This window comes from Pungitius pungitius, chromosome 21 (genome assembly GCF_949316345.1).
Source record: "Pungitius pungitius chromosome 21, fPunPun2.1, whole genome shotgun sequence".
Lineage (NCBI taxonomy): Eukaryota > Metazoa > Chordata > Actinopteri > Perciformes > Gasterosteidae > Pungitius > Pungitius pungitius.
In genome coordinates, this window is record NC_084920.1 from 4716301 (window position 1) to 4742650 (window position 26350).

Consider the following 26350-nt stretch of genomic DNA (forward strand, 5'->3'; position numbering starts at 1 on the left):
ATGATGTAGAGGAGACTCTATACATGGATTCTGTATGGTGTCAATGATGGTTCTTTATGAGATGAATAATAATGATCTTTTTGAAAGCCTCATCAATACAGTTTCCCCCAGCATGAAGGAGGACGAGAGGACTATTTGGGGGAAATGGCCCTTCATCTTCCAAACCAAATTAACTTAAAAAAAAAAAAAATAGAAATGAATTGGCTAATGAGCAAGAAATGCTTCAAAAAAGGGCAAAGGCCTGTAGAAGTACAAAATGCTTGAAATTGAAAATATGCAGGACGTTGTCTTTGGGGAGCATTCTCAGTTGAGCCAATCAACGATATCTTGCAAAACAGCCATTGAACTTGTTTCTTTGGAGCTTCACTATCTGCATCTTCACGCAGATTATATAACAAGGTCTAAAAACACATGCTACATGTGTAATATCAACAGGTGCATTTTCTCCACTAATGCAGGAGGGTCTTAAATAACTGCGAGGGGGGAACCAGGCAGCACGGAGAGGGGGTCAGTATCGGGCTGTAATGTCATCCGGCTTTGCTTCGGGGGTGGCAACAGGGAAGCGATACGGCGGCCTGACAGTGGCACCCACGCATTGTAATTGGTGTGACAATCAAGCCACCAACAGCCCTTTGGTCGCTGTGGTAGACCAAGTGTCAAGCAGAGTGACAAAGGCACCTTTGGGGAGGGGGCGGGGGGTGTTGTCTGGTATGTTGCTGCTCTATTCAATCAGCCCAATGTGTGTGTGTGTGTGTTGGGATGAGTGGGGGGAGATGAAATTAGATGTTACATTTCCGTATTCTCTTGGGTAGAGTTATGTTACAGTTGTCTAAACAATTGTCTAAACGCAGACCCTAGTGGAGAGCTGTGAGGAACTACAGTCGGTGCGCATTGAGTACCTCGTCCTGGCTGCCCTCACGTAGGTTGTAGGTCAGGTTGTTGTGGATGTCGGAGGTGAACACACTGGCGTACTCCGGGTAGAGTTCCAGCACCTCTCTCAGGCCGCGCACGTTGATGTACTGGAGGTCACAGTAGGTCAGTGCCTTCACGTCCGCGTTGGTCTTGATCACCTGGTCGGTTCCGGGCAGGTCAGATCCAATCAGGTCCCCTTTTCCTAAAAAGCAATGCAATAAATGTTCACTGCCTCCCGTCCCAAAAACGCGGTCACCTGAAGCACGATGCGGAAAACGGCCCACGCCCAACATCACAAACCTAATATTGCCAGCACCATGCTGTCTTTCAGCACCTCCAGGGACCCCGAGCAGACAAAGTAGTTGGCGTGCAGCGCGTCTCCCTGACGTATGAGGTACTCCCCGGGGACACAGAAAGACGTTTTGATGTGCAGGGAGAGCGAGCGCAGGCAGCCGCGGCTGGCCCCCTTAAACACCGGCAGCTGGAGGATGTCCTTATTCAGATGCATGGCGATGTCGGCCCGCAGCTCGTCGGGGAAGTCGTGCAGGAGCTGGGGGGAGGGGGGGGAGGGGGGGGGGGACGTGTGACAGGAGTAATAAGGAGGTGGCACTCATTGGTATTTAGGGACTGGACTGTGTCGCCGATGACGTTGTAATTCGGGGGTGCACGGGCGACCGTGGGATGTGAGAGATGATCAACAGTTACAGCTGCAAAGGGGTGTGAATGTGTTGTAGAACAGATGCAGGGCACAAATCCCATCCTAAACATGACCCAGGGGGGTTTCTGGAGGGCAGCCAGCAGCGTGTACAAAACGTATTACATGACAACAACAATGAACGGGACTCCCACCTCGTTGGCATCTATGCCATTGTTGACAGACCACGTGGTCTGGAAGTACTCCAGCATGCGCTGCTTGATCTGCTCCGGCAGCCGGTGGACCCGGATGAAGTCCTTCAGGTCCGTCATGCGCGTGTGATACAGAGAGCGCCGGGAGTACATCCGCTGAATGATGGCCGTCACGTTGCCGAAGACCAGGGCGTGCATCAGCGCTGCGCGGGGACACAAGAAACGTGAAAGCACTCCCTTTTAAAAATCTCCGGCTCCTGGCGAGATGGCGGGAGGATGGGAGCCGGGGCGTTTCAGACGTACCGCCGATGAGCATGGTGCAGATGGAGAATATCTTCTCGGCATCGGTGTTGGCGCAGACGTTGCCGAAGCCCACACTGGTCAGGCTGCTGAGGGTGAAGTAAAGGGCAGCGATGTAGGAGCTGCGCACCGTCGGGCCGCCCACCGTGCTGTTGATGTAGGGCGTCTCGAGGCGCTTGCCCAGCTCATGAAGCCACCCTTGAATGAGAAGGCAGAGCACGAGCAAACAACGGTCAAAAGTCATGTTCATTGTTTCTTATTGTTTATTATTGTGTCCGAGCTTCATGCGTCAGCTCTGAGACGGCTTGGAAGTTGCAGTATGGTTCTGCGATACCGATAGAAGGGCACGTTTGGGTCTGTGTGTTTGATGGAGATGTTCAGCAGTTTCCCATAAGCTGGCATTTCGGTGTATGTTGGCTTTTAAAGAAATGACACTGTAGGATTGAACTCGGCCGTAGTCCTTTTTCTTGTAAGAACAATCTTCCATCTGACACAGGCAAGGGACCGACGTTTATACTTCAACAGCTTCCTCCTTAGGCCTCAATCAGACTCACCGATGTCCCAGGTCTCATTGGTCTCGATCTCCTTACGTCCGATCATGTACCAGATGCAGGCCATCCAGTGCGCCAGCAGGGCGAACACGGACATAAGCAAGGTGAGCACCATGGCGCTGTACTGGGAATAGCGATCCAGCTTCTGAAGCAGGCGAAGGAGGCGTAGCAGGCGTACCGTTTTGAGCAGGTGGACAAGGGAGGTCTGAAAAGAGGAGGCAAGTATGTGGTGGAGTGGGTTTCAGGACATTTCAGGGATATTCATTTATTTATCGTGAGCATTCCATCTTCTGCATGTCAGGGGTCCCAGTGAAAGAAAAAAAAAAAACAGTTGCACTCACCACTGTGATGTTGAAGGCATACAGCAGGTCAAAGGGCAGCGCGGCCACCAGGTCCACAAAGAACCAGGTGGTGGCGTAATGAATGCAAATGGAGCGCGCCTCATACACCACCTGCCCCGACTGGCTCACATAGGTGGTGCGGAAGTTTAAGACAATGTCTGCAAACACAATGGTTGAAGTTTTTTTTTTTTTTACCCCTGTGAGGCAAATACGGTCTTGACATAATGAATGAAAGCAGTCACACATTTATGTGTGTTTGACTGATGAAACGATGAACACGTTCTATACAGTACTGAATGAGGAAAAAAGAAAAGATCACAACCTGGTTTGAATCCCAGCTAGTCACTCACACTTTTGAATGTACAGAATGGGTGGTGTGCTAAATTAATTGACGGTTTGAATGCATCCATACGGACCAGCAAGGATCATCTTCGTCTTACTGTCAGAATGTGGCATGCAGGCACATACGGGCAGGACTTCTGGGGGCTTGGTTTGATTAAAAAAAAAAAAAAAAGCCTTACCTGTCTCCCAAGCTGTTGATATTTCGTGAGCTGTTGGTTAATCGCTCATTAAAAACCTCAGAAATGAGAGGCTAAAAGGTGCAGCAATGTGCAATATTTTCTGAATCTGTATAGAGTATGTCTTTTGAATGCCATACTCTATGAAGGGAGTTCATTTCTTTTTACCTGCAATCTATGAATTACATTATTTCAGAATTACAAAAAAAAATGCATAGAATAGCTGGTGGCCTCCTTCTTCTTGCCAGCTCGAGGGCATCAGACATGAACTCTAGATGAAACCACTGTCAACACTAAGTGGACCATTTTGAGTACCAGGAACAACTGGGCAAAATATGAGAGCTTGAGAGTTCAGAAGGAGTTGGTTTGCCTAAATATGGCCCTGAAAATAAAGTGGAAAGAACTGGCTTGACGGTGTTCAAAACACAACTTTGGACATGTGCTTAGTTGAGGAAGAGAAAACCTCAGGACAACCTCAGCCAGCCACGTCTTCTTCTCAACACTCACCTGTAATAAAGAGCATTTCCACCACAATGTCGCTGACGATGGTGGAGCGGGCCGCGGTGACCGTGTCGTCGTATGGCGTGAAGCTGACATTGTAGGGCACGGTGACGGCCACGTAGAAGGTGGCCAGCAGGATGAGCCAGTCCCACAGGGCTTTAGAGATGCTGTAGTGGAGCAGAATGAAGCGTGACTTCTGCACTGCTGCCACCTTGTACTCCGGTATCGAAGGCTTCGCAATCATGCTCTGCAAGAGAAGTGTCTTCAGTTGTTTGTTTGTTTTTGCCTACATTGATGAATAAACAGAACGCACATTAGAGAAAGTGCATAAATGAATAAGTTGATGACCAGATGGTCATGAGGTGGGCTCTAAAATTAAATGGCAATCAGATGGACGTCGCCGCGCCAAGATTTTGCAGAAACAGACAATTTAAATGTCAACACGCTCTCTTGTGATCTGACCGATGATGATTCAGTAGGGTGCGCAACTCCAGTGATGCCGGTAATGTTAATGCTGCCGGTTATCTATTCACGACAGCCTCCCTTAGACAGGGATAAATGCTATAAAACGGTCAGGCAGTAATAACACTAAATGACGGTGCGGTCAGTGGATGAGAAACGTACTGCCGCCTAATAATCTCACACATGACTTGGCCGTGGCTTCATCAGGTTTTAAGTATCAGGTGGTACGGGCCAATGGCCCGACGTCTGCATTTATTTCGGAAAGTTCTGCCTTTTCATTCCACTCAATTGATTTTTTTTTTTATTGAGAAAATCCAATTGCAGGAAGCATGAATTGCTTTTGCTGACGAGAAGGGGGGAATCCATTCCGCACATAATGAGAGCACAGTTCTCCAAATGGCGCCAGGCACTTGGCCCTTAATAGCCTTAACCAATTAGGGGACAGGACGAGAAGCTGTTACCTTCGACAGTGATAGGGAAAGACAAGTGCGAAGTAATTCATCTAAGGATAATATGGCCACTTCACAAAGAGGTGTGTAATTAGTTCAAATGGAGGCTTGAAGTGGACTTTGATGGAATAGACTGACTATTTTGAAACTACTTTTGCGACATTGGACAGCCTTTTCAGAGAGAAGGGAGGGAGAAATACTAAAGAACAAGGACACACTCTCTGTGCGCGATCATCAAACTGTTCCCCGCAAAATACCATTAGAATTATATTACTTTGAAAGCAAAAATGTCCAAATTGTTCAAACAGAAACCACTTTCAGATCGAGGAAGACCAGACTGACTGGCCGCCATCCACAGCTGTGGCCACTTTAATGACAGCCCAAGCAGTGTCAGCGAAGGCCGGACTGTTTTATTTAATTTGCCTTACAGTTGGTATCCCGATGATTAGAAAAGAAAAGCACGTTGAGGACACGTGGGGCGGCATGCTTCATAGCCACAGCTGGTCTTTGCGTTTCATTAAATGACACGCACTCCTCAAAACACCCAGATCCAACTACATCTCCCAGGATGCTTTGGGCTTCCGTGCTGATAAAAAGCCCGTCCTTGACAGACAGTCAACTCTGAACTACTTGTCAGTGTGCCTGGTTACAGTGAATAACACACTTACGGGCTGACTGCGTTAAAAGATCCTGAACAGATAAAAACAACATCTCCGTGTTTGTGTTTCATAAAGAGCCTTCAGACAAAGAGAAACTCAAGGTGAACATGTTACTGGGGAGGCAATGCAGTGTGTGGGCGACTATTTGAAAAGCGTGCAGCCTCTGCAAAAGGAAGATTGGGGACACAAAGTGCGGCGTAAATGTGAAACAGTTGACGCATTTCCATTTGGAACTATCGACACAGAAAGAGAGCGCTTACTTGCCACCTCGTGCTCTCCTTCTATGTTTTATGGTTGTGGTCTGATGTAAAGATCTGTGCCTTTGTCTCTTGCAGCAAAAAGACCACGTCACCCTTTGCTTTTCCTGCCTGGGAGGCCGAGGGGCTAAATGGAGATCTAGTTAGAGTGGCTGGCTGTGGTGTGGAGGCAGAGGGAGACATAGTTAGCCAACTGCCAGAGAGACAGACGGACGGGAGGACAAAGCTAGAGGAAGATGGAGGAGGAGACAGACAGAGCAGAATAAAAACAGACTGGGAAGAAAATAGTCACAGTCAGAGGGGGAGGATGGCAACCGTGGAAAGAGTAGTTTGGCCCGACGTTCAGCTTGATGTAGCGAAACCACAATGAAAAAATACTTTATTACAAGTTAAGTATTCAAACAATTAAGGACTGTATCTCCCTCAGGGTTGTAAGCTTTTGGGAAGTGTATGAATTGGGGAACTTTGGTATTGCAGTAATATGAAACATTTGGAGGTTACGGTGGATGGAGGGTCACAGGATTTGAGCAGTAGAAGTAAAAAAAAAAAAAGGAAGCGTGGAAGATTATTCCAAAGCAGTGGAGAATAAGAGTAACAGATAAAAAAAAAGGAGAAACTGGAGAATACAGACAGATGAAGATGAGGTCAGTGACAGATGGAGAGAGTGAAACCACTGCAGAGTAGAGGAGCGTCTAAAGCTAAAAACAGGGAGGGACCGAGGGCGCTGAAAAGGATGAGAGATACAGAAACAGTCAACTCTTAAAGTCAACTCTCTCCATTTTCAACAACTTTATGAATCCTAAATGACTTGGCCTGTTTTCCAGAAACCACGAATAGCTCCTACACCCCGTGTCCCTCGTGGACATTTCCTTCTGTGTGATTATTAATCTGTTATATGCGGTAATTTCACACGCATTTGATATTGTATCAAATGAGCAGGTACATCAATGAAATTAAATGCGCCATCTGAGAAGTGCACAAAGAAATATTCCAATGAAATTGAGTCGAATACGTTCTTAGTACATTTGCCAGATAGTTCTATGTACGACCATATAAACGCAATTTAACCAGCAATGACTCACTTACTGTCTGTAGCACGTGTGAATGCTTTTTAGGAAGTGAATTTGTGTTTCAACATAGTCACCAATTTATCAACTGTCAGCACTAGACATTTAAATATCTCCAGTAAATATGGTTTATCTCCTAATATTTTCCTAAATTAGAAAAAATGGCAGTCTTTTCTTCATTCATATATATTCACATCCTTGCAGGTTTTACATTAAATGTTACACAGAAGGAAAGGTCAGAATGTGTCATGTAAGGGGCACACCATCACCATTTAAAGAATTGGGTTTTAGAGCCATTTTTCATTTTTACTTGAATCAAACACGTCTCACAAGCTTTCACCTTTTTTTTTTTTTTTTTAATCTTCAACATTTAAATTTACCCCAGAAACGTTCTGAATTGCTTTTAGCCCCCTGGGATGAAACGCCACATTGTGAGGGACACGTTTGAGTACAGACCCAGTTGGTAACTGAGCCTCTGCAGAAAGGAAGTGGGATTATCTCAGAACGGTGCTGCGCTAGAAAACCCGCTGCTGTTTGCCATCCGAGAGCAAAACAGGAGCTTGTTCTCATGAATAACATTTGCCTTGAGTGTATTGCGACTTTATTATTCAAGGCCTTTGTTCTGTACAAGTGGCAAATGAAACGGACCCAAGCTTCGGGTCTTTTTCACCACAACAACGTACCTTTTCAATGCACTTAAAACACACTCACAGACACTTCACAGTCGCAATGACACAGAGCTGAAATGGGTTGAAATGTATTGTAGCATTAAACAAAGCAGTCTCCTCTGAGTCTACCGTAAGAGTAAACGCCCTAGAAAAGTGACGATGATGTCGGCGCATCAAGCTTGGCCTATGACCTCACCGTTGGTGACAACCATATTGTTCCTCCCAGCAGGCCGCGGCCACAGTGACCTTCCTATATGTCCATCTAAAGCCACTGATCAACAGCTTCCGTGCAAACATATGCAGCAGGTTAAGCCACACTCTGGGAATCTGGGTCAGAACTTTCCTATAAATGTCTTCCCACAAATCCATCTTTTTGATATTACAATTAATAATTCATGTTCACGATTGAGAGCGCTGCACGTCTGAGCGTCGTAGGCCATTCGGGAAGTATGCGAGCGTGGCAACAGTACTCACGCCCCCCAGGTTGACTTCTCTTTTGCCTCCCCTGGAGAACTGGCTGGTCAGCTGGTACAACATGGTGCGTCCCCGCCTCCTGGCCTCCACGAAGTGGGGGCTGCTCTTCCTCCTGCGCCTCTTGTCCTCTGGACCTGTGGACCGGATCAGCGCATGTCAGATGGCTCACTAGGCAGACGAAGAACGTCCGAGGAGGATAGTGGGTCACTTAACGCCGCGGTTCTGTGTGGAGTTCAAAACACAACCACCGTGTATGTGCTCGACTCTCATTTGATTCCGTTATGAGGATAAAAAGATTTCACATGGAAAACTGCTTGATATATTTTCGGTTCTTCTTGAGGACACGCACCACTGGCCAAATCAAACTCCCCATTGGACAGACATAGTCTGAGGCAGTGCCAGCTGAAACAAAAACTGCAGGGCAGCACGTGTGAGTGAGGAACAAGAGCGGGCGGTGGAAAATGAAAGCTGGAGGCGGGGAGGATGACCCGCTCGTAAATCATGCTCAAAGTAAGCAAATAAAGGCTCAGTGACGAAAGCAAGGGGCTTGTAACCTACCCTCCTTCTTGCTGTTGTGGTGGCCCCTTCCATAGGTGTCAGTGATGTCCTTAAAGGAGAAGAGGAAGAGAACCATTTCGCCCTTCTCGTTCTTTATGGGCACGATGTCTAGGAAACACCAGAAGGCCGCGCCTGAAACAAGAAATCAGAAATCTTCATTTTGTGAATGAAGGATGATTCCCAAAAGACACGTGCGTGTTTAAATGTGGCGCGTCGCGTTGATGACTTCCGTGCCTCGTCAGCTATCAACATGTCGGCGTGTGGCACGGCCTTTCTAAAAATATACCTCCAATTAGACAGGGGCCGTGTTCGGAGGATCGTGCACAAGGGGAACGTCAAAGGGTCGGCTATAACAAGTCGGCAGGGAGGGCGCATCGTAGATCTCTACGACCTGTGTGCTCATTAGCAACTCTGCAGAAACTGTCCACTGCTGAATAGATGTTTCACTTCTATCATCACATCCCTGGTGTGTGTGTGTGTGTGTGTGTTTGTTTTAGATAAGGATGGGGGAAGAAAACAGTGTCGATGCTGGTGTCTCAGCACAAAGCTGTGAGTGTAAATCAACACGAGGAGCTTGTTATGTGTTTTGTGCTTGCGAGCATCAGGCGCCAGCCGTGAAATGTAACTAAGTACATTCACTATGAGTACTGCTCTTTATTTGAGGTGCTTTTACCTCTCTTTTCTTGGCACTTTCTTATTTTACTCCACAATATTTCAGAGGGCAAAATTGTCCATTGCAAAGTTATTTGACAAGCTGTCGGCTAGTTACAAGTTTCTTAACCAATTGAGATTTTCCTTAGAAACTTATAGACTACCTAACAGTAGCCTAATAAATCCGCTGATTAATCATATATATAGTATATATAATGATAAGGGGCCGTGTAAACAGCCCATCCTGAGACAACAAAAACAACATGCATATGAATTTTATGTAACATTCATATAAATGAATTCACTTAAATTCTATAAAGTGCTCTTTCAATTTTTTTAATTTTTTTTTTTAAATTGAATTATTTTCAATCATTTTGGAATTTGAATTTGGTTTGGATAAAACAAGCAGTATGAAAATGTCGGTGTGGGCATTTCTCTCTTTTTTAATTCCAATTTTGTTTTAGAAACCTGATCTGTAAAATAATTCGAAAATAAAAATAATGGAATTGTCTGATTAGCTCAACATCAACCAACGACAACAGAAAGAAATTCTTGTTTATAATAAATGCACGAGAAAACATCTATTATATTATGTATAATACTGTAAATTGTAATATCATTATCATACATTGACTTCTAATACTTGACTGAGTATACTTAAATCCATATAATATCCAATGCAAGATGTAATCTAAAGACTTCCTTAGTGTCCGACTTCATGAAAATCCTGCTAACACTGGACAAGTAAAACACATATACTTGATTCTCTTTCATTTTCACTAACTTTGTAATCTTTTTAAAAATCTTTTCTATCATTCTTGTGTTTAAAACATCATCAAATTATCTTTTGCCTTGCTGTTACTTCTTTACTGTCCTTTGAAAAACGAGAAGCTGACAAGAAAGGGCTTTTTTTTTTTTTTTCACCTATGGAAGACATTTGATAATCCGTCAGCATAATTAGCGGTTCACACACTTTGAGGCTGCAGGTTCGGGAACATAATCCTGTGTGCCGATCGGAGGGGCTTAGACAGTGTTGTATGTTCTCTTTCATGCATGACATCGTGTGTCGAGCAGAAGGCCGTTAGAAGGATTAGCTTGGAGTCGGGAGGAGAGGATTGAGACCAACAAATGTACACGCGGAGATGCTATAACCAGTACTTGTCACTTATTTTCCACATTATAAACTCCAGAATAATTGGCTTTGGAAATATGCATTCAACACTAGCTTTAGGCTTTTTCTTCCATCCCATACGTTCTCTCCAAGCACCATTTGCATTCCTATTAATACGACTTAACACTTCAGTCTGTGCAAAGACAATGTACTGCACAGCTGACCTGCGATATTCAAACATTCTGGATCCCTGTGGAGATTCATTCATTTAGGCTGTCCCCATCTGATCCTCTTCACCGCGCACCCACCGTTCTTCTTGTAGAAGTGGACCTCGGCCTGGTACTCCTCCCGGCCCTCGAGGGCCTTCTCCATCTGGTGGGCCACGTGCTCGCTGGTGTCGGCGCCGTACAGGAAGCGGCAGCTGCAGTTCTTCTGCATCACCTCGGTCCTGGTGAAGCCGGTGAGTTCGCAGAAGGCGTCGGAGCAGTAGACGATGGGGTAGCCGCGGTGGCCCTGAGCGTTACCCAACAGGAAATTACTGTCTGTGGGAAGGACATGGAAAGGTGTTAGAAGGAATAAAGCATCATGGAGGTGGAAAGAAAAATGGGTGAGAGGAAGTTCAAGGCCAACATTTTCTGAGGTTTGTTGCATATTTGTTCATTGCACAGAAATCAAAGTCTGTCTAGCTCTTGAACGTATTTGAAAGCTTTGCAGGTTAACTTCAACACCAGTTTACAGGTTCAAAGTAAACATGAATCAGACTTTGGTGTGGAATCAATCTCTGGCAGAATTAATTTCCCCGAGCAGTCAACGTCTGCTCGGTTGAAGAAAGTAGCTCCTGGGCTGCAAGATACGAAAACCGCTGACTGGAGTTCAACAAGAGCACAAAGGTTAGTGATGTTCTAAAAGACCCGCAGCTTCAAATGAAAAAATATGATTGTATCGCATAAGAAGGTAAATGAATCAATAAATAAATCAATTTTTTTAGTAATTCTGATAATGCAGGAAAACAGACACAGAAAACACACTATTTGTTGTACTATTTTTCTGCAAGGACATTTCAATCGTTCCCAGATATTAAGTCTGGTCAAATGGGCTTGTATTTTTCTTTTCCTGTTTATCTATACACCTTTAATAGTAACATGTGTTGGCACACAACCCTCTCTCCACCCGACTGGTATGAAGGGATTATGACTGTACCGTTAAATTGATTGTCGAGAGTTCAAACCGTTCAAATAAAATGCATTAAACTAACTGGATACACGTAAAAATGAATAAATCGATACATTTTTTATCCAACTTCTAAAAATCTCCTATTTCAAACTAAACCACACACTGCAAATATAAAGCTTACATAAATGGTTTAATATTATATTTTTAGTCAGACCTTCGTACAGACTGAACCTAATCACAAGAACCAACAAAACATTGCAATATTGTGAGTGTCCCTTGCTCCCCACATCTAAGTACTTAAATGAAATGGAAAAATGCATTTCGCCTCCAAAAAAAGCCAAATCCACACGTCTAAATGAATTCGGCGACATATAAAAAATGCGTATAGTGTGCAGGCTTTCACATCGCATGGATCACATGTGGATATTTGCGCTCCGCATGAGCTGTTCACTCAGCACCAAAGCACATTAGCTTTGGCTCTTCGTTGTTTCTCGTCTTGCTTTCAGCACCATGGACAGTTCTCCAGCAGCACCAGGCGTCTTTCTGGCATTTCGTCCCCGTTACCTCGGGCAGAAGGGCATTTGTTCTGCACACACACACAAGAATACTAACCCTGGTGGAGAGTATAGTTTAACGTTACATTTTCCCTCGGTTGATAGACGCTTGTGACCTTAATAATTTTGCTACAGTGAGGCTTCTTTATTAGACTAGATACCAAAGCTACCTGTGGAAGGAGCTTTCACAGAAGCCTACTATTAGCGGAGTTGCATTTAATCAAGTGTTCAGTATATAATGAATGGAAAAGATACACAGACTAACATCGGTTTATTACTAACCGACTGTTACAACTGACTTTTCAATAGTCATTTTGGTAAAGTTTTTAACGGTTTATGTATATTTAAGACGTGTACATCACTTTTGTGTGGATTTTTCTGTGCTAATTATTCAAAAAAATCAGCATTGAGGCATCAAACTCCACCGCGCAGTAGCAGACTTATTTCCGCTGAAAACATAAGACTCCAGATTTTCTGACTGCCGAGCAGAGAAGGCGCACACGTATAGTGTGAATTCACCTGATTCCACGGAGAGCGAGCCTAAGAAGGAGCGATATTAAGCAGCTGCTGCGGCGCTTTCCACAATCCGCCGCTTTTAATTGGCCAGGCTGAGCAGAAAGCGGTCCATAGGGGACGTCTTTTCTGAGCGGTGACAACCTTTCCGGGATGTGCAGTGAGCAGCAGCTAAACTGTCACTGTGGAATTATAGAAAGAGACAGGCATTAGTCTGATCTATCAACAAACAGAGGAGGCTTAATGCCCATGCAATGCTTTGCTACATTTGCTGTTCCCCAGACTTTGAAATGGAGAAACCGGAACATTTCTGCTCCATACATCTGCTGTAGATCTTTGTGTGTATATTATTATATTATTGTTGTCATGACGCAAGACTACAAAGTGACAATTCTTTTTTTTTTTTTAAATGTGTTGTACATGAACATACTCTTTTGGGACACCATCTCTGCCTTTTCAAATAAAAAAATAAAAAGAACATCGCCCTGGAAACTATTACTGAGCACGATATGTTAGCTTCCCTTTTCAAGAGGGGAAGCTAACATTTTTTTCATGTTCAATACATTTCAAACACCCAAACTCAGAGAGGCAGGAAGTGTTGGAAAGCAACCACATTCATCTGGGGTTTATGTAATGTTTACCTAAGAATAGGTGCATCTCTGCCGAGCATCCCTAAAGCAGTCCTTCAAGTAGGTCAAGGGCAGGTGTAGTCGTAAATCACTTTGTAAGGATGTGTTTAAAACCAACACATTTGGGAAATAACTTTTGTGCTACGTATGTATAGAAGTAATGCAAAATGCTGCTTCACACTGTGAATTTGATCAGTCATAAATACAATCTGCATGATTAAAAGTTGGGGAACTTAAGGTTTAAAAACCAGTAGGGTAAGGATTTTGTTTGGATAAAATACATTTAAAGCATTGGTTTAACATGTATTTGCTCTTGTTGTTTGCATGGTACTGAAAATAGCTGCAACCAGCAACTTGTCATCTACATCTTGTTTAATGATCTGTAGAAAAACCGCCTGTTCTAGTTTCAAAGAGCAAAAACAGGTGCTGATGGAAATTAGCTCCCAAGTCAGTTTTCTCTCTTGTCTTTGTGCTATGCTAAGCTAACCTGCAGCCGGCTCCAGCTAATTATACACCATAAAAACACAATATCAATCTATTCAACAACTCTCGACAAGAATGTTCCCAAAAAGTAGTTCAGGTTCTTTGTACAGTTAACATATTTTCAGAAATGTGCTGCATGTGGTACATTTAGTTCCTTTTATATCATTTTCTTTATGGGTAGAGTTTAGGATTTTAAATTGATGAATGAGCTGTTCCTGAATGATTCATTTTATATGGAACTCCTCTGATCTCATCTCTCAAAAAGGTCAATGCTTTCACTTCAGCTTCAACAAAAGCATACTTATTTCTTCTCTGCCGACTTTGTAAGCAAGCAGTCCGCTGCCCACATGGATCCCTCTTGATAAACTGCTTCTATGAGTGTGTGTGTGTGTGTGTGTGAGAGATTGTGACAGAGCCTCAATTCTGAGGCTGTAATCCCCTCAGGGATATTGCTTTGAGTGGCTGCTCCACTGCACCAGCTTCCTTAATTACACATCTGTGCTGACTTGCTACAACTGTAATCTGACGGGATGCTGCTACATGCTACTACTGAGAGCAAGCAGCATGCATCGCGTCCATGTGGCACGAGTTCCTCCGTGAGACAGATGAAGCCCATGAGCCTTGGCCACTGACTCAACAGCTAATTACCACAGAGAAGCACTTCATTACTTACTGGTGCAGATGAGTTGGAGTGCAAGGAGAGGACTCGCAGGCAATGGGTTGAGGAAATCATTCAATGCATATTTTGAAATTGGCAACATCGGGGCCAAATAATCGGGATCTGTGCTATACCGGTCGGAATCACAAAAGAAGCCACACGGGCTGCATTCACGGCGTGGCTTTATTCTGAGAATGGTGCAAAGGGCTCTACAAAGCCGCATACCCACTCACACCTACATTCACACACCGATTGAGGCGGTGCTCCCACGGAAGGTGCAGGAGCAGATTTAGATTTCCGTGTCTTACTCAAGAACAAATATTCAGGAGGAGCCAGGTAGAAAAAAAAAAACATGTTACTGAAGGATCTCTACTGTATCAATTAAACACTTTGACAATGCCAAATCAACCCAAACTATAAAGAAGCAGTAATTCAGCTATCCTCGTGTTACTGTCTGCGGTGTTCTGGCCCTTTGCAGCTGCTCGTGAAGATCCATTCATCAGCTGGCTAACAATGAGCTCCATAAGGTTCAATCTGACAGTCCTCGCTCGCCTTTTAACAAAAAAAGTGTTAAGAGGGGGAAATAAAGCCAGTTCTTATCTCTGCCTGCAGCTGCCCCTGTGGTTACGCTGCCCCAGAGGGGGCGAGCGCTGCTTGTCAGTGTGAGAACTCCAGCGGGGAGGTTGTGTAAAGGAGCCGGGGGAGATGGCGATGGGTGTAAAGGACAGGCCTTTATGCTGTAACGCTGAAACCAACTACACAGCACAGCTCAGCAGTAGCGATGCGCATGGAAAACTGCAATGTTGAAGTTTTTCGCCTGTTAGACGACACCCCCTTCCACCACAGAACATCCGGGGATTACCCCATGGGGCTATTATTGACCCACAACCATACGGACACATCGTATAGGGTCAGCGTATAGTACAATAACTAAGCCCGGGCTCACACACACAGACACACATGCACGCTGATCCTTGGGGAACAAGGACTGCTGACATTGCCATGAGCAATGAGTCCGGCGTTGTGCTCGGGTTAGTGACTTAACCCAACCTGACATTTGGCTTATAGTGAGAGGTCTATATGATGTACATTTTCTTAGTGCAGGATCGGTTAAATTAAAACCAATGTGACATGGCTTTCAGGTCCCTAAAGGTTGTTCCCAAAGTTGAGCACAGTACAATTAACATTTTGTGAGTATGGACCATTTTCCCTCAGAGCCACAGAGTACAGAAATTACACTGAAACCCTGTAACGGCATGAAAATGTGGAGTACAACCTGCACAATAGAGACGGGCTGGGAGGGTTTTTTAAACTTCAAGTGCTCTATTATTTGTTCAAGAGATTAGTGTCTTGTTTTGTATTAGGGAAGTAATTATGATAAGGACACGTAAAATAGATAAATGCAAAAGGATAATGATGGTTTACATGAATAATCTAGTCTAATATGAATTGTACAGTAAAGAGACGACTAGGCAAGGTTAATGTTGGAGTGACACATTAGATAGTCAGCAGTTTGCTTTCTTTTGATTCTCAACCAATTAGAAATAGTGAAAGAAGCATCAGGTTTGTTATGTATTATCTGTAAAAGCTTTTGAATTAATTCGGTACATTTTGTTTTAATGCGTTAGAGACCACACAAAAAAATGTAATGAATGGGGATTGGCTTAGGGGAGTAGTCCTGCTCGTCTAGCTACACCTGATCCCTCAAAGAGAAACGTCCACTCCTTCAACAGATGAACCTGAAAACAGTCTTTGAGTGACGAATAAATCATTCAAGCAAAGCGACAAGCAGGGCAATTTATCTTGAGTGAAGTAAACTTTAACAAACACCATCTCGTGACTATAAAAAGGTTTTAGGATTGTACACAGAGCCAGATTGCTTTCCCATCCAAAGTGGTAAACCACCTTGAACTAAAGCAGGTTGAGGACAGAGACGCTGAAACGAGATCGCAGCTGCACGACCCACAATGCCACTTGTTTTAAGCAGCTTCTTTCCAAAACAAGAGACCAGCTGCATTCTAAAAGTCCTTGATTTAGAAAGCAAGTTCAAGTGTTTTCTCTTTAGCGGACCATCATCTTCTCAAAGACCAAAGTGTTCAAGCATCATCAATGTCAAGTGGCGGGACCTTGTCGCCCCGGCAACAGGAAGGAAGCTATTCCAGGCAGTGGGCGCTCTGCCACTCTTCTTGGAGCCACTGCCCCGCGATCGGCTTCGAGATTGGCCTGAAGGTGACGAAATCTGGCACGTAGTTGCAAGGAGGCGTGTCCCACTGCCGCCAAAATGTTTTCACCTCGGCCATTATTTGGTTTATTATCAGAAGTCCAACTAAGGAGAGAGAATAAACACTTGAATTTTGAAATTTACTGAAAGGTCGATGCCGATTTGCCGTCATTCTTGAACTGCTGATTTTGAGGGTTAAAATACCACAACGCGAGCGAGAGAAAGAGTCCTGAGGCACTTCAGCTCTGACTGTTTCTACACTTTGCCGTCAATGAGGAATAAGCATAACAACAGAAGAGAAAACGATTGCTCTGCGAGGCTACACACTCAAAAACACATCATGTTTAACCACAGAGCGGCCCTGTGCAGTCGGGGAGTCCATGTTAAGCTGACAGACCCTTCAGAAGGTCAGGTGCAACACGTTGGCCTGGCCCCACGTCACCTGTCGGTTTGCTTCTTTGCCGGCTCTATATTTCACAAACCCTCTTCTCTTTCATTTGTATTTTGAAGAGCAGCCATTTTTTTTCCTGATTGGCAACATGTGTTTTAAGCTCCCGAGAGATCACTTAACACCTCATTAGAATGCCTCACCCACAAGTCAAAGCTTTAATCGCATACCCTACACGTCAATTACGCTGTAATGTCTCTCATTTCACTGTGTTTCCTCCCCCCCCCCATCTTGGAGCACGACTGCGAGGCGTTAGTTCACGCAGCTACGAGGAAGAGCAGAGAGCATGCAGGCTGAACCGAGAAGCGAACAAAACACAGACGTCCCCGTGGTATTTATTTACAACGCGCCGCCGCCTCCCCCGAGGCGGCGCAATGTGCAAAACAAGAGACACAAGTTGAGCAGAAGAGGCGCCGCTCACAGTGGCTAGTTGGGGGCTAGCTGGGCGAAACAAATGTGAAGCCGCAACAGGGTTTCTGGAGGGGAATTTTTGGTTCGTCCTCCTGCAAAAAAGACAACTTCTGCATCCGCTCAACGTATGTGGCTTCAGTCAGGGGGTGCTGCGGCTCAGGTACAGCGCACAGACCCACCCGAGAACAAGTGCATCTCGCTGATGTTCAAGTAGGGAAATTCTTTCTTTTCTAGCAGAGAAAACACAAAGCAAGCTGAAAGCCCCCGAATGCTTTTGTTATTATTAAGATGAGGGGAGACAACACGCTGCCTTTAGTCAAACTCAAACCAGGCAGCAAAAGAAACCACTAAGCCACCTGGACGCCCCAAAATGTCCTTCATTTGAAACAGCAGTAAGTTGAGTGCAAAACCACAAGTAAGCAAAGCGACGTGGCCTCAGAGGTTTCCGTTGCACTTACGGGTGCCATCGAAGCGCGTGGCGATGGTGTCCAGAAAGGTGTTCTGTGGGGCCAGGAGGCCCTTCATCACTGGCATCTTGACCCAGATGTGGGACCGCCAACAGCTGGCTGGAGGTCACACCATCCCGGCGGCGCGGCAGGTGGCTTCCGGGGGCTCCAGGCCGGGCGCAGGAGATGCTTCGGGGGTGGCAGTCCAGTGCCGCCGGGGACACACATCTACCGGGGGGAGAGGGGGGGGGGGGGAAAGCCACCACCCGCCTCCCAAAGACAAGAATGGTAGGCGGTCGGGAAGACTTGATTGGCTCAATCCAACGACGCAGAGGGCTCCAGGTGTGGCTGCCTTCGGCGAGTGGGAATGAAGAACGGCGATGGGCGGCGAGGGCTCAGTCAGCGAGGAGAGACCGAGTCCAGGTGACGCTGAGATCCAAAGAGCTTCACGTCAGTCAGCCCAGCTGTTGCTCGTCTGCGCGTTTCAGCCCGTGGGCTCATTAGAGCAGCAACGTGGAGCGAGTCCACGGCTTCTTCCATCTGTAGGAGGACCCGGAATATGCAGGACAAAAAAAAATTTGACAGTGCACGAGTCTAAAACTTGCTTCCCTTAGCTCGGAGCTCTATCAAGATGCCGTGCCAGAGTAGTTGCATCTTCTTGAGCTTTCTCTCTATCTCGCTCTCTCTCTCTCTCTCTCTCACTCTCGCTCTCTCTTGCTCCTGCTCCCATCCACTCCTGTGATGCCCCAGCCAATGAGATCCTGGTATCCTCTGTGGGGACCAGTTTTCATCAGTGGCGGGGGGGTATAGAGCGAGAGAGAGGGAGAGAGGGAGGGAGAAGGAGCGGAGGTTAAGAACAGAGGTAGAGAGGATGCTTTTGGAGCGGGTGACAGCACCATTACACCCCATAGTGCTACTATTGGCACATGGCTTTTGTGGGCACGTCTGGAAATCAAGGAAAGATGGATTACCTGCATGTCGCTCCATGCAGGCTATTGTATTCACTTTGGACTTTGTGGCATTGTGCTCCTGTGTCATGTCTGACTCAGGGGACATTCTGAAAGTGTGTGTGTAGGGAAATGAAATATTTAGTCTTGGACTGCAGCCCTAAAAAATACCATTCCTAGAGTCATCTTTTTTTTTCCCCCCCATGGGCTGGATGGTGCTGGTCACGGTCGCCCTGCCAGCCCCTTCAGTGTCCTCATGAGAGAATTAAGGCTCGAGGATAAAAGCCGCTAAGAGCGGATTAAAGCGATAAGCCTGGAGATGTTTTTCATGAGGACTTGGTGCTAAACACACCAAACTCGCCTCTTAGCTCTTAAACTTGGCTAGATTGTGTCGCAACGTAAACAATTGTTTGTCGTATTAGTAGTCAGGAGGAGGATTATGCTATTATTGATTAAATTCATTCCTCAAATTGTATTTTAGATATTTTACAATGTAAGTACAATTAAATAAACCTGATCATTTAGAGGATGTTTTTTAAATCTGTTTTACCCAGTTTAAAATAGATGATTTGTCCATTTTCAAATTTGCAGAAGGTTTTAGAAAATGAGCAGAAGACTCAGGTGATTCTGTTCATTTTAAAGTGGACAATAAGACATTTTCAGTAGATGGGAGTGAGTTTAACTGAATTATTCCCTACCAACGACAATCTCTCATATTGAAGCTTTATTTAGACCAATCAGCACCCTCATTTATAATTAACATGATAGTCAATCTAATTGCTGGGTTTTTAACATCATGGGTTTGATATTTTAAGTCTTTCTATGCCTGCTAAAAAAAAGAAAAAAAAGAAATCACAATATATCTCAGAGACCATCCATCAAATGAGGCTGTATGCAAATGAGGTCGCCGAATAAACAAAAAGAAATGAGATAAGGAAAAAAAATACAAAAGTTTCTTGTGGGGGCGTCGTTAAACTGGGAAAACTTGAGCAGATTCAGCTGCTGCGTGGGCGCTTCCTCAAGCCAGAAATGAAGTTTGTAATCTTTGGGGGGGTAACAGCGACTGTACATGTAGTTATTCGTTGTATGAAAAGCGGCTGGAACAACATGTGTGCATGTGTTGAGTCCGATCCATTTCACCACAGCGTGGTGGAGAGAAAATATGATTTAAAAAACCCCACAATTCACCCATCCATCTGGCAGCAAAGGTGAGCATTTGGAGAACAAAGAGATAAAGACAGACCAGACTAAAAGAAAGTAATGTTCCCCATCTCGGGTCTATGCAAGCCCTGGCAGCTCATCGCAGCTATTTATTTTTAATGGCTTCTCTCCCTGTAGTTCATCCATCTCTGCTTGTCGCTAATAAAGAGGCTAATCCATTAAACATGCTATCTACTAGTCTAATACGAGAGAGTGACGCACAGACGGCCAGGTGAAATACGATCCGAACGACATTACCCACAGTCCTCAGCTCTGCCGCCTCGCAGATGTTTTTGTTGTGGGTGCTTTAAAAATGTTTTTAAAAAAAGAGTTGAATCTAATTGTTTGTTCTATTGTAAAGGAACTGAAAAGGACTCTTGTTTACCGCTTTAAACGTCAATGAAGATCTGCAGCTATAATCCCGATTTAAGCTGTAAAAAAAGATAAGCCCTGCATTCGGCATCATTCACTCAACAGGCAACATCTCCTCTCTCAATCAAACACATCCTCCATCCCTCAGCAAACCCATTGAGAAATCCCGCCTGTCATTTTCAAATGTCGGCTGTTTACATTGAATTAACTTGCGACTGAAGCAGATGTGCGTAAATCCTCGAGGATGACAGGACACACACTATTTCACTCAACACCAATCGGAGAGAGAGGGCGAATCTGTCACGAATGAACAAATACATAGCGAGATCATGGATGAAAAAAATATGTTTACCCACCGTGACGTCATTATATTAAACCGACTAATAAGGCACAATTTAAAAAAGCAGGAAGTCACACGTTTGAAAGCTTTTTAAGAATGAAATGTTTCACAATAAAAGCATTTAAAACAAATGTACTCTTCACTCTATATATAGCTTTAGTTTTTTGTGTGGATGATAAATCTCTGTTCTTAATGCAATAGTTGAAAATATCAAATTGCAGCTAGCAACCTACAAATTAGCTTAGCAATGCATATATATGCCTGATTATGTGTTTGCAAGGGGCAGTTATTTCAGTCTGGTTGACTGGCAACAGTGAAAAATAGAGAAAAAAATCCTTGATTTTTTTTTTACACTAGTTACTTTTTTGTTGATTAATAAAAACCTAAATATTATTTGCCGAATATTAAGCTTCTGGTACTTGGACTTTAAGGAGGCCAAGATAACCATGCCTTTCACAGCTTTATGAGAAGATGAAGAGACTTCTCGTCTCCGGCTAACGAACATTACCGTTTCATTGTTTGATACCTCGAGAAAAACATCTCATCCTCTGTTCCCTCGAGTCTCCATTTCACGAAAAGGCCTATTTGGGTCCTTTTTGACCTGATCTCACTTTGAAGCCAAAATAAAAGTGCAAGTAGCGACAAATCTCTACTGAAATGGGACATCACTAAAAATATTAGCCCATTTTGTGAAGAGGGAGACGTGAAAAGCGTGGCATTCAACAACACCTAGAAAGTTAAGAGGGTGATCTCTGTCGCAGGTTTGTTCAGTATTCTGCTTGGATCATTTTCTGGAAATGCAATAATGATCCTGGAGACAGTTCAAGTCTCTACTCTCTCAACATCTTGTGAGCACTTGTAGCATGTGGTTTTATATGTTCTGACTTACACCAAGAGACCAGTAATCAAGATGTAGCCACTAGACGTCAGGGTCATCACCAAGAATCCACTGTTTCAAATGAAAACAATAATCCCTGCAGTAGCAGTAGCATTAGTAACAGATATTGCAGAAGTCTTACATAAACGACTATCCCCCCCTAGTGGTGGTAAAGTCCAGACACAGGTCTGGTTTAAATCAAGAGAATGCAAGACACAAGGAAAACAATTCAGCTTTTCATTAAAAGACTCGAAAAAAGAGCAGATATGGGGGGGGGGGGCTTGCTGAGATTAAATGGCAATTGAGGAGACAAAGGTCTCAAGCATGTATCATGACTAACTGGAACTACAAATTGAATCGAGTGTATGATTAGAAGAAGAAAAAAAAAACAGAGACACAACTTGTGTCCAGATTTAGCTAAACGGAGCACAACAATTGATAAGTAGTCTATGAATCAGATGGTTGGATACTTTTCTCTGTTGCATTTGAGATGCCAGACAACGTCCTCTAACATTTTGTACAACAAAACTAGGGTAAAAGCTCAATAAACACTTTAATAGAAAGCACATTTGTCGAATGAGCATTGCTCAAACATGAAGTTAGATTTGTGTGTCGTAGAGTTCCAAAACGACACAATAACTCAACTCCTTCATGAGCAGTAGATAAAAAAAGAACTGGAGACATTTAGTTTGGTCAGCGCTCACCACAGAGTCCACAAGCTTTGTCTCTTTCTCCAAAAATGGGACGTTTCAGGAAACAGTTTTCCCCAGCAGGAATTCAGCGTATTCTTTCCTGCGCAGCACTCGGTGCATTTTGAAGGTGTTCGGCGAAGTGTTGGAGAATGCCATCATGTGCTTGCGGAGTTCCTTGAACGCACCCTCGGCCACCAGCTGCACCCTCATCGGTCCGATGCTGCCTTTGACCCGAAAGGACTTGTAGACAGCAGAGTCCTGCTGAAGACAGACGTCCAACTGGACAGAAAGAGAGAGAGAGAGACAGACAGAGAGAGAGAGAGAGAGAGAGAGAGACACGATGTCACCGAGGAAGATGATGATTGGCAATCGATTTCATTAAAAAAAAAAAAAAAGTATGTCAATAGGTATGTCACACAAGTCTTACCTTGTATCTTTGTTCCTCTGTGAGGTTTCTCACACCTTTCAGCTCTATGAACACCTGGTAGTGAGGATCTGAGCCTCCTATGGAATCTCCTACACAAACACCGTAAGGTAACATTAGTAGAATAACCACTTCCCACACACAGATGTCAGATCCTAAAATTCGGTCAACGTCTTACCCATGATGCCGCTCTCGGCGCAGCAGTAGTCCACCAGCTGAGCTCCCGCCCACTGAGCAACCGCTCTCTTCAGAGCATTAAGGAACAACGCCTCGGACACCTTCTCCCCTCGAACGCTCAACATCTGACCCCGTCTGACGAGAGAACGCATATCGTTGTTTTGTGAAGAAATCGTCAGGAACGGACGTACCGTACGCCACATTCAGCAGGACGTGAGAACAGGGACAAAACGTACCTGTACTGAAACTCAACGATGGGACACTGGTTGTGAAACCCAACTACTTTCACGATGTCTCCGAGGCGATATCTGTAACCCAGCAAAGGACAGCGTTGTTTATCCAGATTTCCTAATACAACAGATTTTGTGAAATAAGTTCAACCTTTGATTGTTGTTCTGAGCATATTTCCATATTAATGGGAAGCTAGTCTCAGCATGAATCTAGATATTACACAGCAACAACGACACAAAGGAATGAGAATATTATATCCCCCTTCCTATGGCATTTCATTCATCATTAGATCATTTTAGGTTGTAAATAAAATCAGACCTGAAGAGTCCTGAGGCGTTTGTGATAACGAGCTCATAGCTTTCTCCTTCCTTCACCTCCTCCATCGGGAGCGTGGGAGGCGTCTCCTCCTCCAGGCTCCTCTCTGGCAGGAACTCGCAGAACATTGACCGAGGACACAGCATGTAGCGCCTATGTGGCTCCTGGGGCCACAGGTTCACCCCTATCAGACCTGCAGGGGCCCATACATACAATGGTAATAAAAAAGATGGAACAAATCTTTCAGTTACACAGCGGCTGCTGGAATCAGGCTCGTACCTTCAGTGGCAGCGTAGAAAGGAGAATAGAAAGGCACTCCGTGGCAGTAGTTCTCCCTCAACATTTCCCCATAGATCTGATTGGAGCCAGAGTCCACTGCCAGCACCAGGTGGAGGTGGGGCCAAAGCCGCTTGGCGATCCCACGGAAACCCTCCTGGAAGTGGGCCCGGAGCTGAGCGGCCCTGTCTGGGTCTGGCTTCATCAGAGCCTCCAGCCTGGATCTCACTTTGGCCTCCAGAGCCAGAGCGCTGCTAACCTTCCCTTGTTCTATGTCCTCCACAAGCTCCTGCCAGCGATCCTGCAGGACAGAGATGAGGTGGGATCGAAATTACTTTTCTAATCCTTTATCAAACAAAAATTTATATTTTCTGAATGGATTTTCATTTTCTATCTGTAAAACAAATCATGACATGATTTATTCTGTACCTGTAAAGCACTGAAAGCATAGAAGACTGTCGAAGCGAAGTTGGATTCCAGTGTTCCCACGCTGGGATCTTTTAGAGCAAACAGGAGATGCAAGTACAGGGTGTCCTTCTCACTGGGAACCTGAAGGGGAGGGCAATTCTTAAAAATTGATCAACATGAAAGATTCTTAACAGCAAAAATCCTACATGGCAAGATAATGAGGGGAAACCCATGTTGACCGTCACCTCAAATGCGGCTGCTGGGGTGGTGTAGAGGTTAAGCATATGGCGGGAGGAGGCTGGGGTGGAGGAGTTCGGTCCGATGGGAATACCGGCCTCTGATTGGCGAAACGTGGGAGAGTAGAAAAACTTGGTGGTGCGCTGAAGGCTGTCTGTTGCAGGAAATGCTCTTCCCATGGCCTCCAAACACACAGCCACTCCCTGCCGAAAATACGCAAATAAATATAATAGCTTGATTTGCAGAACAACACAAGCTGCAGCTTGGCCAATACATCATCATCATCATCATCAGGCCTCACCTGCAGGAAGAACTCTGTGTTGGTGTCCTTGGTGCTGAGCAGCATGGCGCTAGGTCCTGACGTCCCAGAGGTCATGGCCAGGATCAGCGGTTTCCCGGGAATGATCACATTCTCCTCTCCTGCCGCGATGCGTCCGATGAGCTCGCGGTAATGCTCGTATGTGGTGATGGGGTGACGCGCCCGGTAGCCAGCACTGTCTGAAAAAGCAAAGGACGGCGTGAAAACTTTAATCAACCAATTTGTCGTTATTATTTTGAAATCTACATATTTTAAAAGAGAAAGCAAGAGTCCTTTAATTCAAGGGCTATTTATCAAACTGTGTCCAAAAGCAAAAAATGACCTTGCTTAATTAAATTAAAATGAATTAAATTGGGATTTAACTCACAGCTTTGTCTTGCAACTCTAACACATAATTTTACTTGACTACACCTTTTTTCACTCTGTCACCTAAGAATATTGGCATTTATAATTTATTGGTATTTTCCGAAAATGTTATTTGAACTTCATTTTTATTATTATTATGAACCATTGTTATTTTATTCTTATTTTTTTTAATTATTTCGACTAAAACACTAAAATACTTAATATATAATATAATATAAAGTGTGTTATTATATATGCAGACACAACACATAACGTTACATCACAGCTGGACTTAAGTCGTCCCACTTGGGCCTAACATGAAAACAAAAACAACAACAACAACAAAAAGACCAAATCCTTGCATGACGACTATCTCATTCTTGTCTCACCTTTAATGGAGTTGAAGTCATACTGTCTTCCATAACTTGTGTCTGCGGTTTTGCGCAGGCGCATCAGCAGCGTCTGCTCCTGGACTCGTTTCACGTCGAGAGTATCGGCTTCGAGGTTCTTTCTCTGCCGCCGGCCGAGCCAGCCGACCCCCTTCACCGCCAGGTACTGGCTCAGCAGACTGCCCGGCGTCCGGCCCTCGCCCTTCATCCTCGAACTCACGTCCCTCCAGACGAGCGCCATGCCGGCCAGGGAGCACACGCCGACGGTGCCGCCGAGGACGCAGGGCAGTGAAGGCGGCATCACTGTGGCCGACGGGCCGGTGTTACGAAAGAAACGGAAGAGGAAAATGAGCCGCGTGGGGGTGCTGTTTGCCGACTTTGCACCATCACGGTTTAGCTAGTTTTTCAACTTGTAATACATTACTTTGGCTACACATTTGAATGGTTTTCGTTGAGCTATGGCACTGAATGGTTACCATTTGTTAATTAAGTTAGCTAACCCTAGCCGCGTGTGTGTTAACGTTAGATGCTATTAACGTTAATCTGTAAGATGTTACGTCTGATTCCTGTGGGTTGTTTGTAATCTAGTAACACTTCTAAATGTAGTTGATCTAGTCTAGTCTTTCCACCAGGTTAGCAATAATTGATTAATCGTATTTTAAGGCGGCCAACTCATCAAGTACTCCATCACAGCTACTTACCCAAGATGTGCCCGAGGATGGCGAGAACAAACGATACCACCGCAATGCAAACCAAAGAGAAAGACATATTCGGCAAATTACGTGACCTAATATTTCGGTGTGTTTAACTGTTCACGTGAATAAACCTGTATGTGACATTTTTCGGACAACAGAAGAGCTTGAACTTTGGTTTCGTAGCCCTTTTAACTACTTCCGTGTTTTGGTCGCAGTCCGCAGCGCTGATTGGCTGACTATATTGT

At 44.7% G+C, this 26350-nt stretch overlaps 2 protein-coding genes across 3 annotated transcripts in view; both read right to left on the bottom strand.

Moving 5' to 3' along the window:
* The window catches only part of LOC119212885 (potassium voltage-gated channel subfamily H member 4-like), a 29539-nt gene extending 7165 nt beyond the window's left edge, over window positions 1–22374 (bottom strand). The window contains exons 1-11 of one of the 2 annotated variants that reach the window (XM_037463735.2): window positions 17874–18084; window positions 10634–10867; window positions 8564–8695; window positions 8006–8139; window positions 3976–4216; window positions 2951–3108; window positions 2613–2814; window positions 2062–2256; window positions 1762–1961; window positions 1213–1462; window positions 900–1114 (exon numbers count right to left, since the gene is read on the bottom strand). In XM_037463735.2, the coding sequence (XP_037319632.2) occupies window positions 900–1114; window positions 1213–1462; window positions 1762–1961; window positions 2062–2256; window positions 2613–2814; window positions 2951–3108; window positions 3976–4216; window positions 8006–8139; window positions 8564–8695; window positions 10634–10867; window positions 17874–17949 (2037 nt within the window). In that variant the 5' untranslated portion in view covers window positions 17950–18084. Of the gene's footprint in view, window positions 1–899; window positions 1115–1212; window positions 1463–1761; window positions 1962–2061; window positions 2257–2612; window positions 2815–2950; window positions 3109–3975; window positions 4217–8005; window positions 8140–8563; window positions 8696–10633; window positions 10868–17873; window positions 18085–22301 lie in introns of those variants that run through there. The other variant, XM_037463736.2, reaches the window with a different exon arrangement.
* Window positions 20698–26313, bottom strand: ghdc (GH3 domain containing). Its single transcript, XM_037463738.2, has 11 exons — window positions 26112–26313; window positions 25411–25713; window positions 24659–24855; window positions 24366–24560; window positions 24142–24261; window positions 23716–24013; window positions 23440–23629; window positions 23127–23198; window positions 22892–23025; window positions 22717–22805; window positions 20698–22568 (listed from the first exon to the last, which is right to left on the bottom strand). The coding sequence occupies exons 1-11, from the start codon at window positions 26176–26178 to the stop codon at window positions 22347–22349; spliced, it is 1887 nt and encodes a 628-aa protein (XP_037319635.2). The 5' UTR covers window positions 26179–26313; the 3' UTR covers window positions 20698–22346.
* Between the last annotated feature and the right edge of the window lie 37 nt (window positions 26314–26350).